The 21286-nt window shown below is 38.6% G+C and overlaps 1 protein-coding gene across 1 annotated transcript; it reads left to right on the plus strand.

Annotated features, from left to right (window-relative positions):
* On the plus strand, window positions 435–14501 carry PDK4 (pyruvate dehydrogenase kinase 4). The gene is made up of 11 exons (XM_005678949.3): window positions 435–1091; window positions 2093–2234; window positions 4141–4212; window positions 4959–5143; window positions 5328–5414; window positions 5885–5962; window positions 7720–7796; window positions 9857–9955; window positions 10142–10252; window positions 10672–10785; window positions 12139–14501. Exons 1-11 carry the CDS (start codon window positions 977–979, stop codon window positions 12280–12282), a joined length of 1224 nt encoding a protein of 407 aa, XP_005679006.3. The 5' UTR covers window positions 435–976; the 3' UTR covers window positions 12283–14501.

Here is a 21286-nt window from a genome sequence, read left to right on the forward strand (position 1 = left end):
GTGGCAAAATCTCTGATGGAAAGGGGAAAAAGTGAGTCAAATTGACAAGTTAATCCCTTCTGAATCTTGTTTTTAATTAAAAGCGTTAAGCCTCATGGAGGGAATGTATTACTGGAAGGAAACAGACTGATGGCTTTTTTTTATCTGCACAAGGGAAAATAACCCGTTCTTTGGTCTGTTCCTCAAGTTCCAGTAAAAGGAACTTTCAGTTCCCGACCTGTACCATTCACTGATGGAAAAAACGCAGGAAGAACTCCAGGCTGTTGATTCTCTTTGCTGTCCAATAGCAGAGCTGCCCATATTTTTGGACAAAGCTGATTAGCTACTGTAAAAGGCCCGCTCTGAGCAAGGACCAGTGATGTTTCCGAACGCAGATTTTTGGCAATAGTTTCTGGCCAGGAATGCGTGACATTGAGACAGCCGTCTCTAGTAAACAAGGACGGGTCTGGGCTGGCCACCAGCCCACGCTCTCCGGGGTCCTCTCCCAAGGGTCTGATCTTGAGCCCCCGTACCTCCTGACGTCCGCTCGGGCTTCCTGCTATCCCCTTACACCTGACAGCCTCTGGGGGCCAGGCCCCCGCGACCTGGAGGCGGGACCCAAAGTTCTTTATCTGAGCCGACTGGCGCAGCCCCAAGTTCAGGAAGCTCTCCAAGTCCCAGTGACTCCTCCCCTCCGGGGCGGGTGCGGGGTCGGGGGGAGTGGAGGGACGTGCAGGGAAACAAATAAAACCTCGGGAGGCGAGGGGAGGTGACAGGACACAAACTTGTCTCAAGCCACCTACGGCTCTGCAACTCACCGGCCGACTCTTCAACCGCGAAGCTCCCCCTCCCCGGAACCTCAGCCCAGGCCGGGGCGCACGAGTCCGCTGGCCCACTTGCTCTCGTGCCCGGACGCGTCCCGCCCCTTCTGCTGTCCCAGGTCAGCCTTCTCCCCACAAACCAGCCCCAACTCCGGCCCGGGACGGTGGGCATCAAGATGAAGGCGGCACGCTTCGTGATGCGCAGCGCCGGCACCCTGATCCCCCGCGAGGTCGAGCATTTCTCGCGCTACAGCCCGTCCCCGCTGTCCATGAAGCAGCTGCTGGACTTCGGTGAGCGGGGAAGTGGGGCCCGGGAAGGTCTGGGGAGCTGCCTCAGCTTTCAGTCCCGGTGTAGGGAGGACTCGGTAACTTAAAACAACCCGGGGCCGCTTTCCTGCGGAACCCTGGAACCTCGACGCCAGCACACTTTGTCTTTCTTAGATCTCCCTGCTTTCTGACAGTCTGTGCCTGCAGGTCAAGACCACTTGCAGCCCCGCTGATGCCTCCCGGAAGAGCTTACCCTCCTCCTTCTGTCCTAACCTTTCAGTCAAAAGACTTTTTGCCTCCAGTATTCATTTAACAATAGTGAAACTTCCCTTTGTCCCTAAAGAGGAAACGTTATCCCCTCCTTCATCGCATATTACTTCTTGGAGAAGATTTCTTGTATTATTAAGTAGGTTTGAATTAATTGCTATTTTTTAACCTCTAGCCACCCTCCACAGGGTTCATCTCTCTGTAGTCCTAACAAATTTCTTTGTTTCTTTACCTTTATCGTTTTCTCTGTATTTGCACTACTGCTGAAAATATTTGCAAACTTTCGGCAGAAAAATCTTATTAAGAAAATTTCAAGGATTTAAATATATTAGTATTTATCACTAGTCTGTAAACATCAAGACATCCTCCTCCTCACCCCTCCCAAACTACCCGCCCAACCCCAATGTCCTTAATCCAGCTTCCTATCTAGAACTCTGAATGATGTTGTCTTCTCGACCTTGTTGTTGGATTGAATCCTGCACTCTTAGAAATACTAAGAGCCTTGGGATATTATGACTTCTTGGAAGTGAATCCTCATCAAAAAGAGAAAACAGTAATTCTCATATTTGGTCACTTTTTCTAAAAGAAAGAAACAGACGATAAAGAAGAAGATGCTTACTAATGAATTATAAGTAGATGCTTTCTGCTGAGGGTGAAATAAAATTTTGTAATATATATGTGTGTGTGGATAGTTAATGCTACTCAAATATATAATTTAGGTACATGTTTTTGAAAAAAATTAATGTTGTTTATTGCAGGTTCAGAAAACGCATGTGAAAGAACCTCTTTTGCATTTTTGCGACAAGAGTTGCCTGTGAGGCTAGCCAATATCCTGAAGGAAATTTATATACTCCCTGAACGACTAGTAAATACCTCTTCAGTGCAATTAGTTAAGAGCTGGTAAGTGGTGAACCATTCTGAAACAGTCTCTAGTTTTAAAACAGTTATCTGACTATGAATTCTTACAATGTATTAAAATCTTAATTGGAAAACAGGTGGCCTGAACCTTAACTATTTAGCAAGATGTAAAGAATTTTCTATTAATCTAGGGTAAGCTATCCTAAGGGCAGTTATAAAGCTATAAACCTGATAAAGTAGATATTTTCACAATATAATTTTTACCTCTAGAAGAAAATATGAAAAATAATCAACAGTTACCATATTTATGTTTTAAATCATAAAAGAGTTTGATATTGCAAAAAGAATCCTATGCTAGAAATAGATACGGAATGACTACTATTTAGAGAGGGCCTAAAATGTCTTGCTGGCATTTGGCTATACCATTCAGAAACTAAGTGGAGAGTCTGGCTAGAATTAAAAATTGGGGAGTATTCTGAATAAAAAAAAAAGAAGACATCAAAGATGGGGGCTTCCCTCATAGCTCAGTTGGTAAAGAATCCGCCTGCAATGCAGGAGACCCCGGTTCAATTCCTGGGCCAGCTAGATCCACTGGAGAAGGGATAGGCTACCCACTCCAGTATTCCTGGGCTTCCCTGGTGGCTCAGCTGGTAAAGAATCTGCCCGCAATGCGGGAGACCTGGGTTCGATCCCTGGGTTGGGAAGATCCCCTGGAGAAGGGAAAGGCTACCTACTCCAGTATTCTGGCCTGTACAGTCCATGGGGTCGCAAAAAGTAAGATGCAACTTTCACTCACTCACTCACTAATCTTTGTTGCTTACAAACCAACTAATGAAGCAGCTTCTGGATTCAAATCCCGGCTCTGTCCCTTCTTAGTTGTAAAAATCCTTGGTTAGTATCTCTTATCTCTAGGCCTCAAACCCCCCCATCTATTTTGGAAGAGAATGAAGATGATGCCTCAAAGGGATGTTTGGGTGCAATTAAATGAGGTAATCCATTTAAAGGCTCTGAGAACAGTACCTGGCCCACGGCCAGCACTCAGTTCAGTCATTATCTCTATCTGAAAATAAAGACTGAGTTAGGGAGAGTGCTGCTGCTGCTGCTGCTGCTGCTGCTAAGTTGCTTCAGTCGTGTCCGACTCTGTGCGACCCCAGAGATGGCAGCCTACCAGGCTCTTCCGTCCCTGGGATTCTCCAGGCAAGAACACTGGAGTGGGTTGCCATTTCCTTCTCCAAGGCATGAGAGTGAAAAGTGAAAGTGAAGTTGCTCAGTCGTGTCCAACTTTGTGATCCCATGGACTGCAGCCCACCAGGCTCCACTGTCCATGGGATTTTCCAAGCAAGAGTACTGGAGTGGGGTGCCATTGCCTTCTCTGGTTAGGGAGAGTAGATAACCCAAAGCAGCAGATTTTCAGAGAACAGAGCCAGGTTATGCACTGAGGCAGATATATACCAGACCTTCACCCTAACCTACCTTCTACACAGCTCTTTGTTTATTGATTTAAGGAATATATGTATTATACAGTCATTAAACAGGGCAATCTGAAACACACACTCAATCCTTAGTATTTACTGCTGCTTTCAAGACTTCTAGAGTCTTGCTTTCAAGACTTCAAGACTTCTCCCATGAATGCAGTAGGAAAAAAGCATGAAGCCTTTCTGTAAAAGTTGTTTCTAAATGATTTTGCTATAAAAATAAAGACTCTTGACAAACAAAACAGAAAACTGACTAGTGATCTAGGATAGTTAAAATTTTAAGTTATTAAGTTGCGGGTTAAATAATTTTTGTTTTTCTAAGACATAATGTTTTCCAGATGTCTTGGAAGAAAGTTTTCATTTTAAATATACTTTCTCTCTTCAAATCTTTTGAAAGAAGCAATATATTTTCAGCCACCTGTAACTGACTATTCAATTTTAAAACTTAAAGCACACCTATTATTGCTTTGTAGGTATATGCAGAGCCTGATGGAGTTGGTGGAATTCCATGAGAAAAGCCCAGAGGACCAAAAGGCATTATCAGAGTAAGTGTTAGGCATTAGGACAAGTGTCTAAAACTTTGATTATAAACATCATATTATTCTTTAGAACTAACTGAAAGGATAATTTATAGTATTGTCCTGAATAGTAAATAACTACCCCCTTACAAATGACAAGTTTTGGCTTGCTGGGTTTTAAAAGTAATAGAGAACAATGGCATCGAACATGATTCTGAGAATGAAATACGTAGAGGGTTTTTTGAAAAAGGAAATCTATTTTTATTATAAATTTAGTATAATGATCATATTTGTAGAAGAACTTCCTATCACATAATACTAAGGCATGACCGTGTCACTGGAGAGTAAACATTTTCTTTCAGAGTAACTGACAGTTTCTAGCTATAAGATTCTTTCCTAAATCTGACAAGAGATTTGAAGTTTCTTTCACAATGGCATTTTAGAGCCATCTCCAATCTGATTTATTTTTTTAATTGTTATTTTTTAAAAGAAAAGCCTTAGTGAACAACTAGAATGAAAACACCAGTCACAGAGCTGTTATTTTCACATAACAGCTAAAAGCAAAATAAATCTGTTTATGAAACTATCTCCTCTGCTGGAGTCAAAGAGTCTGTAGTGAGAATCTAAATAAAGCTTCATCCAAACATTTTGTCATTTGATTTGTGTAGATGGGTACTTGTAAAAAGCTTTAACCTTCTTTGAAGTAATCTAAGAAATATAAATTAATGAAACTGACTTGAACCTCTATCAACCATAAATGTATGTTGGCTTAGTTTTGTAGATACTCTCATCAAAGTTCGAAACAGACACCATGATGTAATTCCTACAATGGCACAAGGAGTCCTGGAATATAAAGATGCCTGTACAGCTGACCCAGTCACCAATCAAAATCTTCAGTATTTCTTGGATCGATTTTACATGAATCGTATTTCTACCCGGATGCTGATGAACCAGCACAGTAAGTTAGTTCATCACAATAGTCATGATACATATAGAGATGGGTGGAGAATATAAGCTGTACTCTAACTAGACACTTCACTACTTGGTGGGTCACATTCTTTCTCAGTGGTAGTTCTTATTATCATTATCTTATTATCTTATCAATTTTTATAATGATGTTCTTTGTTTTTATTTTTCAACAGTCCTTATATTTAGTGACCTACAGACAGGAAACCCAAGCCTCATTGGAAGCATTGATCCAAACTGTGATGTGGCGGCAGTGGTCCAAGGTAATTTGTAGATTTCTGCACTTCCCTTATTGAAAATGTACACTATCTGATTGATAGTAATGTACGCTATCTGAAGTGTACACTTATCTAGTCAGTTGAGGTGACTCTCTGAATGAATTCATATTCAGAGTGTTCATGTTTTTATAAATTCTGTAATGAAGGTCCTTTACTTTTGAGAGTCAGGTGTTTAAATATTCATTATAAAAAATCCAAACATCAGTAGCTAATGTGCCATATTCTCATGTATTGTATTTGATCTTTGATGTGCACATATTCCTATAATAATAGCTATAACTTAAACATTGTCTTCATTTTTTTCAATAAAATATTAAAAAGGCATTTTAATATGCATAAACCTGAACTCTAATGACTATTTTAGGTTAAAGATAGTGTATACACTGATGATCACTTGAAAATTTTACTTGGCATAAATTCATTTAATCATTATGAAAACCACACTTCCATTCCAGATGCCTTTGAGTGTTCCAAGATGCTTTGTGATCAGTATTATTTAACATCTCCAGAATTAAAGCTAACACAAGTGAATGGTAAGTTATAAATTAGATATATTTTAATCTGTAGAAAATTCAGTGTTCTCCCAGTATGGTTTCTTCCTGTAAATACAAAGCAATTTCTGTGTTCCTTTTTTCCGTTCTGAACTTGCCTAGAATTTTTACACTGTTTTTTTTTTTTTTTTTTTTTTTTGAAGCCAAGGCTCTCTTTATCTCAACTGGAAAGTTCCAATTGAGTATATTCACTTGCTAAAGACAATTCATAAAGAATGGTTTGAGCAGATAATGTAGGATTTAGAGCAGCAGCTAAGTTCCAGTATCTTAGATCAAAGAAAGATTGCTAACTTCAGAATGTGGTGATAAGGCAGGCAGAGTAGGAAGAACCACTTGGTAGTGGAGATATATTCCTAAGGAGGTTACTTATCAGACCTGAAAACAAAAATACTTTAAACTGTATTATAGGAAAGAAGCCGGTCATAGAAGGACAAATACTATGTGCCTGCACTTACATAAGGTATCAAAAATAGTCACGCTCATAGAAGTAGAGTTGAATGGTGGTTGCCAGAAGCTGGAGAGGGGAAATAGGGAGCTGCTATTCAGTAGGTATAAAGTTTCAGTTATGCAAGATGAATAAGTTCTAGAGATCTGCTCTACAGCACTACTCTTATAGTTATTGCATAGTTAAATATTTAAGGTATATCTCCTGTTAGACGTTTTTACCAAAAATTAAAAAAAAAATTTTTTTTCATGTAAGTGTACACCATGGTTTTGGAAGCAGAACATACTTCAGAAGGGCTTCCCACACTGCCTGAAGTAATAACAGGATGAGAACAGTGCACTATTTTTATCTTATCCCATAGTTGCTTCTCAAAGCAAGACCATACACTTAAATTGGAATAACCATCTCCTTGCCACTCAAAGTAAACATCTTTTTCAAGTAATCATTGTACAGGAACAATATTTGTTGGTGGAGAGAATTTAAATCAAGTTGCTCAAATTAAGAATACCCTAGCTCATGGATTTGGGAAAGGGAAATGGAATTGATGGCTAAACTAGAAGTAGGGGTGGACTGAAAAATACTTCTCAGCATTAACAGAAATGTTGCGTAATACTTGCAGATAAACTGCTTGAACTGTTTGCTAAAATAAAGAGGAAATTGTGCCAGGCCTTGTTTTCAAACTCTGCCAAGGCCTGAAACCCTGAAGAATAATACTTTTATTTTTCTTTTCAGAGTATTATGAGGTTTTTGTTTCTGTTTTCTGTAGCCTCTTGGTGAAATTTAAGCATATTTAGCCTATGGGATTTTATGTTTAATTCACAAAAATCAAGAATAATCAGATGGGTTATTTTCCCATGCATTAAAAATATAAAAATTATGGCTAGCTAGCATCAATTGTGATGTTATTGTAGACTTTTACATTTATTTTTCTTATTTCTTAAAATGCATATAATTTTAACTCTGCAAGTGTTCAACACAAAAGTTTTGAAAGTAGAAATAACATCCACATAATCTAATGTAGAGCATCCTCATTTTACATTTATCTGGCTTTATGTATTTGTACAGAAATGCAAAAATTAAATAATAGAGCACTAAGAAGCAACTGTAATAGCATTTTGAAAATAAGCCAGCTGTGTTTACTGTTTGAAAGGGAAGGTTCTAAGGTAGGATTTTAGAGGAGGGTAGGGAGTATCTCAGTTCTGTTCAAGTCTAAAATATTAATCAAATAGATATGAAAATATATTTTAATGAAACATTTGTTTCCCAATTCTAAATGAGCTTTATTTTTTTCTAGTAAAATTTCCAGGCCAACCAATTCATATTGTGTATGTTCCATCTCACCTTCATCACATGCTCTTTGAATTATTCAAGGTAAGACACTTCACAATAATTGCATTTTTTAAAAAGTTCACTGGTTACATTTTTATTTCATATATCATCCTCTACTAAACAGAAGCCTCAGTCTCTTCTCCCAAGTATGCTTCTATGTTCTAACAGAAAGAAGCTTCAGTTAATGTTTGAAAGGGTACATGCAGTTCCTCGTAGCATCAACACATATTTGAGAATGTACAATATGACCCACTATGTCACACTGCTCCCTGTTCCCATTATATTTTCAGGTGTCCAACAAAGCACTGGTTATTCGTGCCTTCATTAAGGAAGGTCATGGGGTGAATGCTTCAGTGACCGAGGCCTGTTTACCTCCACCCCCATGGCCGGTCCAACTCCAAATCCAGAAATTCAGGCCCAGAATTACTGGAGGTGGCGGGGCCCCAGTCTATGACTAGAACATACTCAGAGGACAGTCAGCTCCTTCAGTGATCTACTGTAGTGTGAATGTGGGAATTTTGTTAAAATTCAGATTCTGTGGGTCTGGGATTGGGCCTGAGATTCCACATTTCTAATACGCTAACAGTTTTTGCTGCTGGTCCACGGTCCACACTTTCCATAGCAGGACAGTATGGTGTGTGTGTGCTAAGTCACTTCAGTCGTGTCCAACTCTTTGTGACTTTATGGACTGTAGCCCACCAGGCTCCTCTGCCCATGGGATTCTCCAGGCCAGAATAGTGGAGTGGGTTGCCATGCCCTCCTCCAAGGGATGTTCCCAATGCAAGGATCGAACCTGCGTCTCTGGCGTCTCCTGCATCGTCAGGCAGGTTCTTTACCACTAGAGGCACCTGGGAAGCCCAAACAGCAGCACAATGTTTCTCAGACTTTACTGTGCGTTACAGTCACCAGAGGCCTTGTTAAGTACGGATTCTTCTGCCTATCTCAGAGATTCTGATACCCTGGACCTGAGAACGTGCATTTCTAACAAGCTCTTAGAGGAGGTGGCTGTTACAGGTCTGCAATAGTCAGGTACTAAGGATCAAATCCTGTCCCAGGTTCTAAGCCCACACTAAAACTCTTATCCTTACACCAAAAGATAGAAAAACACTTAAAGCTTTGTGATGGTTCCTGAGTCCCCTGGCCTGGAGAGGAGGAAGCCTTAAAAAAAAAAAATGTGAAATCTGCCTCTGAGATAACTCAGAGAACCCACTATTTCCTAACTTATTCTAATACTAGTGCAATGAGGTATTGATTGTACTACAAACATCTGATCTATTTTATTTCACTTCAGCTAATGATTAGAACTTAACATTGTTATATAGAAGCCGGAAAGCAGATAACCTAACAGAAGGGTAGGAGAAAAATGGGTAAAATAAACCAAACTTTGTATGAAATTCATCTAGCTGTCTGAAAACTTATTTGGGTTTCTTTCTGTTAAAGGACAAAGACACTTTTTTGTTGATTTGATTTACTTTTAAATTGAATGGTTCAACTCATAAAAGGATAGTAAATAATTCTAAATTAAATTTCAATGTGCATTTGATTATCATCTTAACGTTTACCAGTGATGTTATTTTGCCATCATTGGTAAAAGTTAAGATGATAACCAAATGCAAATTGAAGTTTAATTTAGAATTATTTACTATCCTTTTACATAGTAACAGCATTTTCCCATCAAATTTTATAAAAGCCAATAAATTGGTTCAATGATTCACTGTTTATTTGTTATGTAATAATCTTTGGTGCTGAGACGTAAAATGTAATGGAAAGTCAGAAAAGAGAGAGCCAGGAAATGGACTATAAAAACCAATTTCTACATTTAAATTAAGCTTACAAATAAGAATTTGACAGCTAGCAGAATTGTTTTTCCATTAGACATTACTCCCAAGAGCTATATTACATGATAAATGAATATTTTTCATTATTACATCCTGCATGACACATTCATAAATGGCTATTCACAGAGCTATTTTACTCCTAACTTAAAAAGTAAAATAAGAACTTTGAATTACCCTCTGTGCTTTCATTTTAAACATAAAAACAATTATTTATTGTCCCTCATCCTTCTGCCACTGAATACCTTGTGGTTTTGTTTTCTTTAGAATGCAATGAGGGCCACAGTTGAACACCAGGAAAACTGGCCTTCCCTAACACCAATTGAGGTGATTGTTGTCTTGGGGAAAGAAGATCTTACAATTAAGGTAACTATTCTGTTTTTTCTTTTGAGCCCTTCTTAAGAGAATTTTAAAAAAGGAGTCAATAATAATAAAGCTCTCTGCTTTGAGCTACAGATCGAAGTCATGTACACCAGGTGAAGACAAGACATTTTTGTATAGACAAATACACATTGTTTTTAGCATACAGCTCTGATGACTTGTTTGTTTAAGATTTCAGACAGAGGAGGTGGTGTTCCCCTGAGAGTCATTGATCGTCTCTTTAGTTACACGTACTCCACTGCACCAACGCCTGTGATGGATAATCCCCGGAATGCTCCGCTGGTAAGACCAATTAAATTGCTAAGCTCATCCCAGCCACCTAGTTCTAACGCATGAAAGTGAAAAGTGAAAGTGAAGTCACTCAGTCGTGTCCGACTCCTAGCGACCCCGTGGACTGCAGCCTACCAGGCTCCTCCATCCATGGGATTTGCCGGCAAGAGTACTGGAGTGGGGTGCCATTGCCTTCTCCAAGAACAAGGATTACAAAGATGTATTTAGGCAAATTAATCAGTTTAGTTAAACTGGGCCTGGGGGATATGAGAAGGAATGATAAAGCCAGCTAAGAAACAGTTATCCAAGGGGTTTCTGATTGGAAGCAGGAGATATGTGTCTAAGTTCTAGGACATCAGTATCAGGGAATATAGTTTGTATTTCTATGATTGTGTTCACTTCTTTGTCAGTAACTGATCTTTCCCTTCCAGGCTGGTTTTGGTTACGGCTTACCGATTTCTCGTCTCTATGCCAAGTACTTTCAAGGAGATCTAAATCTCTACTCTTTGCCAGGATACGGAACTGATGCTATCATCTACTTAAAGGTAACCTTTAAATCCAATATTAAAAAAACATCATATTTCTGAAAAGACTGCTTCTGGGTTCTACGGTCCATGGGGAACACCCCAAACTGAGTTAGCACAAATATTGACTACAAGCCATTACATTTTCTGTTTGGTATGTGTAAATATACTGATTAATATTTAGTATGGTAATATGCCAAAAAGGAAGTGAGGCAACCCTACCTGCCTCAATGAAGTAAAATGGTTTCCCAAGAAGCGCAGTATTTCTGAGTGAGGAGATGCTCACTTGAATTTTTCAAGGCAGCTTGACATCTATGAGAATAGCTGTAGTTTTGTTTTACTTAAGCTTGTGGGAAATGCATATATGCTAATAATGTTTCAGCCTAGAAGGCAAGATACTCAAGACCTTAAACTGACCTTAAGCTGACCTTATTAGAAATCCAGGGAGAGGAAAGCTGACAGCTAAGAAGCTGTCAACGGGGTGCCTGGCATTTCCTGTTTAAACTTTAAAACTAGGTACATGTTTTTTCCATTTGTGATAAAGCCTCAATTTATTTAAGGTCACTGTCCTGATTCTGGTTAATCATTTGCCAACTAGTTCAAATAAAAATACATTCACAGTCATTAGCAACGAAAACATTAAGCTTCCAGACTCCTGTTTTGCGCAAGGGAATTATTTATTACCTGGTCATAGGACACCTGAAATAGTTAATGTATTCATTTCTTAAACAGTAAAAATGTCTTCAATGTATTGAGAAAGATTAATGTATTATAGATCTACAGTATCAGACTTTAACAGATCAATAGTATCAGGTTAGGAGTCTCACTTTATTACATATACAGACGTTTTGCCTGGAAATACCTATTTGTCTATTTTTATTCAACTTTATGACACTAGCAATATCCAGATAAGGGGCATGTGTAACTACTGAACTCAAATACTGTTCCCTAATTTATTTTGTTGTTCAGTCACTAAGCCGTGTCTGGCTCTTTGCGACACCATGGACCACAGCACGCCAGGCTTCCCTGTCCTTCGCTTATCTCCCAGAGTTTGCTCAAACTCATGCCCACTGTGTCAGTGATGCTATCTAACCCTTTCATCCTCTGCCACCCTCTTCTCCTCTTGCCCTCCTAATTTATAATTGTATATATACCGTTTCAGCCCCTATAGGGTATAGATAATATTTATTTTTCAATTTTCTTTCATACAGTGCCCACCATACCATGGACTCTTGGTGTGCTCTTATTACTAAATTAATTAAAAGAATGTATTTGAATGTTTGAATGCTTACCTCTGAGTTTCTGTTGAACAATCACTTTGGGTACAAATTATGCAATGAATAATTTCTCTGGTTTGATTTTTCCCTCCTTCAGGCTCTGTCTTCTGAGTCCATAGAAAAACTCCCAGTCTTTAACAAATCAGCCTTCAAACATTATCAGACGAGCAGCGAGGCTGGAGACTGGTGTATCCCAAGCAAGGAACCAAAGAACCTGGCAAAGGAAAACGTGGCTGTGTGAGGAGGGACTTGCGGACACGCTAAGGGATCAAAGTGGGTCTGTCCCAGGGCTGCTTCCTGAATGTTTGCCCGTGAACTCTCGTTTCCTCAAAAACAAGCAACTGCAACAAAAACTCCTTGATTCGAACACTGATGTGACGGGAAGAGAGCTCCTTTCTGTGACCCAGGCGAGCACAGTGCAGGACCACAGGACTAACGGCTGGCCAGCTCTGTATTCTTCTAACTTAGAATAATGCATGAGTTTGTATCAAATCCTGAAGAAGGAATAAGCCTGTTTACCATCTCTTTATCAACAAAAAGGGGAATGAGTGAGAAGGGAGATGAAGGCTAGCAGTTTCAACCGACAGATACTTTAGGCCATTGATTGATGTCATCAGATATTGGTATTTATGGCAGTACTTTCCTGTCACTCAAAGGATGAGGGCTTATTTTATACTGTATGATTACAAATGTATGTAAACATATATTTCATAAATACCTATGCATTCTAGACATGAAAAGTCAGTGACTAAAATAACATTTACTTTGAATGAGGACAAATGAGCCAACACGCTTTATTCAAAGTTGCAGCCAAGGCGTGGGTCTATGTAAAAACTCGGAAGAAAGCCCCTTCTGATAAATACAGTGCCTTTACTATGTTGCTTTTCCTGTTCACACCTCAAATAAGAGGTGAGCACTTATTGCAAGGTGCATATGTCTTGGTTGAATTTCAAATGTGCACTGAATTCTGGATGTTGGCAGCTGGACGGGGAGAAGAATTGCCAAAGTGATAGCAAAACCTCACCTTTCTTTGCTTCTAAATGAAACAGAAGTAGATTGGAAAAACCAGTATTAGAGAAAGAAATCAGGCATTCAGAATCTAACTCAGTAGGAAGGGCTGTTCTCCACCCTGCAGTGGTGGTGATCCAAAGGCATCTATTTTCTAGGCTTAAAGAGATATATATTTTTATATATTTAATTATGTTCTCTACACTCCACCATTAACATCTGATAAAAATTTGTAATTAACAAATGGTTCAAGAACATTGAAATTTAAATACTTCCTGGAGTATTTTTAACAAATAGCCTGTGGGTAAGAAGACTCGATGGACGTGAGTCTGAGTGAACTCTGGGAGCTGGTGATGGACAGGGAGGCCTGGCGTGCTGCGATTCACGGGGTCGCAAAGAGTCGGACACGACTGAGCGACTGAAATGAACTGAACTGAACTGAAGAGGTTTTCACGCCATGGATGGGTGCTTTCATTTGTAAATTGTTGTGAATGAGAGCTAATGCCTGAAAGCTGTAATGCATATGGCACTTTTGGGGAGTTCAGGTGGAGTGTGCAGGTGGACAGGGCAGTCTAGCACATTCCTCTCAGAGAAGAAACGAAGAAACAAAAGGAAAGACGGAAGGAAAGAAGAAAGACGGGAAAGGAGGAGAGAGGGAAGCAGAAGGCAAGCATCTTGCTATATTCCCCATAAATTATTTCAAGAAATGACCCATATTATCATGGATAAATTATTGACAAGAGGATGAATTGGTGTTTTTCAAAACAGTATGGCTTCTTTCCGTGGTTTTTTTCACTCTTACAAGATAATAGGCTTTTACGAGATAATAGACTCTTCTGTGAAACCGGAATATTTTAAAAAAAAACAGCTAGCATTTTCTGTTTTGTAAAATAATCAGTACCATCCATATGTTGGAGTTAACATTTGTGTTTAATTTTCTCATGGCCTAGTGTTGTGCTTCTGGTAGTGGCCATAGAAGGCTCACACGATTTGCTGCGGATTTCAGATTTTATCATCAGAAGTCCTGGAGGTGACTTTCTCAACTGTGGGACTCTGGCTCATGCATTTATTGACTATATACAACTATTTGCAATAGAATATTCGACTTTTCAAAAATCTAAACATTTTTGCATGTAAATATTTGTGTTTACCAAAAGAATTAAAGCAATTGATTAACAGTTAATGAAATACTGTGAACTGTCTTTAAGACACTAGAGAAAAAGAAACGTTGGTATCTCAGTAACATCAAATGTGTAAATGGAGCTCTATAAAACAGAAATGGTCCATATTGGTATTTGTGAAATCTGTGGAAGAGCTTTAGGATCCTAGTGGATGGAAACTGAATGTTCAGGCCCACTTAAATTATTAATGTATAAATTGTGTTTCTGTGTCTAGGTTATGTACAGAGAAATGTGATAATTTTTATAATAAATATTTTTTATTATAATGATACATGTAATCTTTTAAAGTGCTTTTCTTAAATTAATGGAAAATACTAAGAAGAATTTGAGGTAAAAGTTTTCCTCACTTTACATCAAACCTCATTTATATATTGGTTTTAGAAAAACTTAAAATCTTAATTTTTAAATGAAAGACAAACACCTTATAGCATTCCAGAAATTTCTGATTGTCCTTTGCTTTCTTGGTTATGCCCCAATAACACACAGTAAAATGTATGTTTATCTACATGAATAAATTAAATAATCAGTCTTGTAATGCATGTATTCTCTACATTTTGGGGATAAATCTACTTTAAAGTCTCACTTAGTGACTGTATTTGCAAACACAGTAGAGTATCAAAATACTTACCTAGATAATTTAGATTCCCAAACACTTTATAGATTAAACATCTGAATAATAATACAGTACCAATATGACAGAAGTACTAAATTAAGTGGTGACATTTTTATCTTTGTGAAGTTCACACTCTTTCTTTACTAATTTAATTCTGTTTTATCAATTGACAACCTTCTCTGCGCACCTCCATAATGCCCTTATTGCAGAGTTTGTAACAGAAAGAACAGAGGGAGTGAAGGAGAGAGGGAGGCAGAAGCAAGGAAGAGAAGAAGGGAGGGAGGGTAAAAAGAAAAGCAATTAGAATAAAATACAATTAGTGGAATGAGTTTGCCATAACTGAATACTAAAATCTTGTCAGGGTAATCATCAGTTAAGTCGCTCAGTCAAGTCTGACTCTTTGCGACCCCATGGACTACAGCATACCGTGTCCATCACTAACTCCCAGAGTTTATTCAAACTCATATCCATTCAGTTGGTGATGCCTTCCAACCATTTCGTCCTCTGTCGTCCCCTTCTCCTCCTGCCTTCAATCTTTCCCAGCATCAAGGTCCTTACAAATAAGTCAGTTTTTCGCATCAGGTGGCCAAAGTATTGGAGTTTCAGGTTCAGCATCAGTTCTTCCAATGAACACTCAGGACTGATCTCCTTTAGGATGGACTGGTTGGATGTCCTTGCAGTCCAATAGACTCTCAAGAGTCTTCTCCAACACCACAGTTTAAAAGCATCAATTCTTCAGCACTCAGCTTTCTTTATAGTCCAACTCTCACATCCATACATGACTACTGGAAAAACCATAGCCTTGACTAGATGGACCTTAGTCGGCAAAGTAATGTCTCTGCTTTTGAATATACTGTCTAGGTTGGTCATAACTTTTCTTCCAAGGAGTAAGCATCTTTTAATTTCATGGCTGCAGTCACCATCTGTAGTGATTTTGGAGCCCCCAAAAATAAAGTCTGACACTGTTTCCACTGTTTCCCCATCTATTTCCCATGAAGTGATGGGACTGGATGCCATGATCTTCGTTTTCTGAATGTTGAGCTTTAAGCCAACTTTTTCACTCTCCTCTTTCACTTTCATTAAGAGGCTTTTTAGTTCCTCTTCACTTTCTGCCATAAGGGTGGTGTCATCTGCATATCTGAGGTTATTGATATTTCTCCCGGCAATCTTGATTCCAGCTGTGCTTCCTCCAGCCCAGCGTTTCTCATGATGCACTCTGCATATAAGTTAAATAAGCAGGGTGACAATATACAGCCTTGACGTAGTCCTTTTCCTATTTGGAACCAGTCTCTTGTTCCATGTCCAGTTCTAACCGTTGCTTCCTGACCTGCATACAGATTTCTCAAGGGGCAGGTTAGGTGGTCTGGTATTCCCATCTCTTTCAGAAGTTTCCACAGTTTATTGTGATCCACACAGTCAAAGGCTATGGTATAGTCAATAACGCAGAAATAGATGTTTTTCTGGAACTCTCTTGCTCTTTCCATGATCCAGCGGATGCTGGCAATTTGACCTCTGGTTCCTCTGCCTTTTCTAAAATACTCAATAAATGTTTCCTGGATAAATACCTGAATAAACACATTAAGTAACCTCTGTCTTTAGAACAGCATCCCTGAATTTAAAAGCGATTTAAACTCTGTGTTAAATGTGGAGAAATAACTCCAGAAAGAATGAAGAGACGGAGTCAAGCAAAAAAAACCCAGTTGTGGATGTGACTGGGGATGGGAGTCAAGTCCCATGCAGGAGAGAGCAATATTGCATAGGAACCTGGAATGGTAGGTCCATTAATCTAGGAAAATTGGAAGTAGTCAAACTGGAGATGGCAAGAGTGAACTGACATTTTAGGTATCAGTGAACTAAAATGGACTGGAATGGGTCCATTTAACTCAGATGACCATTATAGCTACTACTGTGAGCAAGAATCCCTTAGAAGAAATGGAGTAGCCATCATAGTCAACAAAAGAATCTGATATGTAGTACTTGGATGCAATCTCAGAAATGACAGAATGATCTCTGTTCGTTTCCAAGGCAAACCATTCAATATCATGGTAATCCAAGTCTGTGCCCTGACCAGTAATGCTGAAGAAGCTGAAGTTGAAAGGTTCTAAGAAGACCTACAAGACCTTCTGGAACTAACACCCCCCCAAAATGTTCTTTCCATTATAGAGGACTCGAATGAAAAGTAGGAATTCAAGAACACCTGGAGTAACAGGAAAATTTGGCCTCGGAGTACAGAATGAAGCAGGCCAAAGGCTAATAGAGTTCTGCCAAGATAACGCACTGGTCATAGCAAACACCCTCTTCCAAAAACACAAGAGAAGACTCTACACATGGACCTCACCAGATGGCCAACACCGAAATCAGATTGATTCTATTCTTTGCAGCCAAAGATGGAGAAGCTCTATACAGTCAGCAAAAACAAGACTGGGAGCTGACTGTGGCTCAGATCATGAACTCCTTCTTGCCAAATTCAGACTTAAATTGCAGAAAGTAGGGAAAACCACTAGACCAGGTATGACCTAAATCAAATCCCTTATTATTATACAGTGGAAGTGAGAAATAGATTTAAGGGACTAGATCTGATAGATAGAGTGCCTGATGAACTATGGAATGAGGTTCATGACACTGTACAGGAGACAGGGATCAAGACCATCTCCAAGAAGAAGAAATGCAAAAAAGCAAACTGGCTGTCTGAGAAGAGAAAAGTGAAGGAGAAAAAAGATATACCCATTTGAATGCAAAGTTCCAAAGAACAGCAAGGAGAGACAAGAAAGCCTTCCTCAGGGATCAATCTGTATGCACGTCAGGAAGCAACAGTTAGAACTGGACATGGAACAACAGACTGGTTCCAAATAGGAAAAGGACTACGTCAAGGCTGTATATTGTCACCCTGCTTATTTAACTTATATGAAGAGTACATCATGAGAAACACTGGGCTGGATGAGGCACAAGATTGCCAGGAGAAATATCAGTAACCTTAGATATGCAGATGACACCACCCTTATGGCAGAAACCAAAGAATTAAAGAGCTTCTTGATGAAACTCAAAGTGGAGAGTGAAAATGTTGGCTTAAAGCTCAACATTCAGAAACCAAAGATCATGGCATCTGATCCCATCACTTCATGGCAAATAGATGGGGAAACAGTGGCTGACTTTATTTTTGGGGGATCCAAAATCACTGCAGATGGTGACTTCAGCCATGAAATTAAAAGATGCTCACTCTTTGGAAGAAAAGTTATGACCAACCTAGACAGCATATTCAAAAGCAAAGACATTACTTTGCCAGCAAAGGTCCGTCTAGTCAAGGCTATGGTTTTTCCAGTAGTCATGTATGGATGTTATAGTTGGACTGTAAAGAAAGCTGAGTGCTGAAGAATTGATGCTTTTAAACTGTGGTGTTGGAGAAGACTCTTGAGAGTCTGTTGGACTGCAAGGAGATCTAACCAGTCCATCCTAAAGGAGATCAGTCCTTAGTATTCATTGGAAGGACTGGTGTTGAAGCTGAAACGCCAATACTCTGGCCACCTAATGCGAAGAGCTGACTCATTTGAAAAAACCCTGATGCTGGGAAAGATTGAAGGCAGGAGAACGGGACAACAAAGGATGAGATAGTTGGATGGCATCACCAACACAATGGACATGATTTTGGGTATACCCTGGGAGTTTGTGATGGACAGGGAGGCCTGTTGTACTGTGGTTCATGGGGTCACAAAGAGTTGGACATGAGTGAGCAACTGAACTGAACTGAACATCAAATTTTATAAGATTTTAAGCTTTAAATGGTATTTTAAAAGTTTTACAACACTGCAGAAATTCTGGAATATTTTTCCAAGCCAGATAAATTGCAATTGATCTTGTTTAATGTAGCTCTCCATGGGAGCCTTCTGGCCATTAAAAATTATCACATATTTCAAAGAAAGTAAATAGTGGATAAGTTATAACTACTAAGGAAATTTCTTGAGCAAATGGGGTGGTATTTCAGACTTTATTAGTATTCTTCCTTGTTGTTCACCTTGGATGAAAAAAATATCACCATCCATATTTCATGGCCTCTTAATGGAAATGAGCAACTGTCTCTTAATGAGATTTTTCAGTTCCGACTGAAGTGCAAATAAACATTAAAAGCCACTCAAAACCAACAGAAATGTCAGTAGCCTTGAAAACATGTTGAATCTATTAAATGATGTGAAAATGATGTGAGCTGTCTTAGTGATATATCCAGCAAGGAAATAATAAAGTTTATCAACAAATTATGAGACATCATTTTCATGTTTATTGCCATCGTTCAATATAATGACAGTAGCACAGAAGTGGTTGTCAAATAATGCAATATAGCTAGGAATTATTTATTACCATATTATTTTCCATAAATGTAAAAGGATACTTTAATATATAAAACAAATAGCCTATCAAATGGCAAAGTCTTGAGGGTTTTATTTTTTAATCAATTCCATTAAAACTATACCTTTTAATATGTTTTTAGCCCCCAAAATGTACTTTGATATTTGGTAGAATTGCCCTTAACTCAGTCTTTTTTTAAATAATTCACTTTTAAGAATAACAAAATATGTTTGAAATTATAAATCTGCGACCTAAAAATGAATTAAAAATTTGAATACAAAAATGAAAATTTTATACCATGTTCTTAGGCAATTCTTCCTACCTATTTGATTCCCAGTTTTCTCATCTACCTGTATGAAATAATAATGAATTCTAGTTGCTTAAGGAAGACACTTCTAATTCTAGAGTCTTTGAGTCTATTCTTGTAACAAGCAAAAACACTTTTTGTTGCTTCTTTAATTGCATTTATATAAGATGATGGATGTTCAGTCAACTTATCACAGTAATTATTTCATGATGTATATAGATAAAATCATTATGTTGTACACCTTAAACATATACAGTACTGTATGTCAATTATATATCAATAAAACTGGAAGGGAAAGAACTCTCACAAAGTGAATGAATTAATAATAAAGTTTAAAAGATACATTAATAGTAATGAACTTTATTTTTAATTTTTATCTTATATTAGAATATAATTGATTTACAACATTATGTTAGTTTTCAGTGTACAGCAAAGTGTGTCAATTATACATATACATACAGCTATTCTTTTTCAGATTCTTTTCCGTATAGGTTGTTACAGTATATTGAGTAGAATTCCCTGTGGTACACAATAGGTCCTTGTTAACTATCTATTTTATAAATAGTAGTATACTGTTGCCTGGGAAATCCCATGGACTGGGGAACGTGATAGGCTGCAGTCCATGGGGTCGCGAAGAGTTGGACACGACTGAGCGACTTCACTTTCACTTTTCACTTTCATGCACTGGAGAAGGCAATGGCACCCCACTGCAGTGTTCTTGCCTGGAGAATCCCAGGGCCGGGGGAGCCTGGTGGGCTGCCATCCATGGGGTCGTACAGAGTCAGACATGACTGGCGCGACTTAGTAGCAGCAGCAGCAGCATGTTTATGCTAATCCCAAACTCCTAATATCCCTGTCCCTTTCCCCTGTGGTAACAATAAGTTTGTTTTCTAAATCTGTGAGTCTGTTTCTGTTTTATAAATAAGTTCATTTGTATCATTTTTAAAATTCCACATATAAGTGATTTACTTCACTTAATATGATAATCTCTCGGTCCATGAGTGAATGAACTTTTTGAATCTACATTTTCTAATAATTCTTTACTGAACAGCCTGCCTCCAGTTTCTCTTCAGTTCAAAGTAGGCTTCTCATAATCCTACTGTCAAGCTCAGAATCTTTTCCTACCTTCAAGTGCCTAAGAATCGGATATCTATAATTTTCTATAATCCAACCTATATAACCAGTCTTACAATTTATATATTCTGTTACTGAACTGTTTAGTATATTGTCTTCTAAATAAACAACAACCATTTTCCTTTTGATCACTGTAAATGCCCTTCTTTTCTTCTCTGCCTTTTTTCAAAATGCTACGCAACCTTCTAGACCAACTCATACCCCTCTCCATGGACTGAGCATCCCAGTCCAAAGTGCCTTCTCTCACAACTTCCTCCCCTAAGCTCTCACATGCGCAGGACCATTTCAGTATTTATGATTTAATTCCTAAGGTTGCCTGTTAAATATTATAGAGAGGTATAAAATCCAGGCATCCATTTAGATTGTGTTTTCCCTGCAATCCAGGACCATGTATAACACACACCTGTATAAAAACCATGATGTGAAGCCTGTCTCCTGTGTTGTAGATATCAAAAATATTTCTTGATTAATATATTTCTGATGTGTTGGGAAGACAGAGGAAATCAATGAAACAATTCCTGATTGAGCAGATTATTCTACTGATCTAGAACCAAAGCCACCCACCTTGATATCAAGGGCCCTCAGCATTTCTTCTCAACCTGGGAAGGATCCATGTTTATTTCCAGATGGATCATGGCTGTAATATATACATGCAAACTAACTT

This window comes from Capra hircus, chromosome 4 (assembly GCF_001704415.2).
Source record: "Capra hircus breed San Clemente chromosome 4, ASM170441v1, whole genome shotgun sequence".
Lineage (NCBI taxonomy): Eukaryota > Metazoa > Chordata > Mammalia > Artiodactyla > Bovidae > Capra > Capra hircus.

Coding starts and splice junctions, on each gene's coding strand:
- PDK4 (XM_005678949.3), top strand. CDS start 977: ATGAAGGCGGCACGCTTCGTGATGCGCAGCGCCGGCACCCTGATCCCC. Junction 5,963..7,719: donor AAAGCTAACACAAGTGAATG/GTAAGTTATAAA, acceptor ATTTTTTTCTAG/TAAAATTTCCAGGCCAACCA. Junction 10,253..10,671: donor ATCCCCGGAATGCTCCGCTG/GTAAGACCAATT, acceptor TTTCCCTTCCAG/GCTGGTTTTGGTTACGGCTT.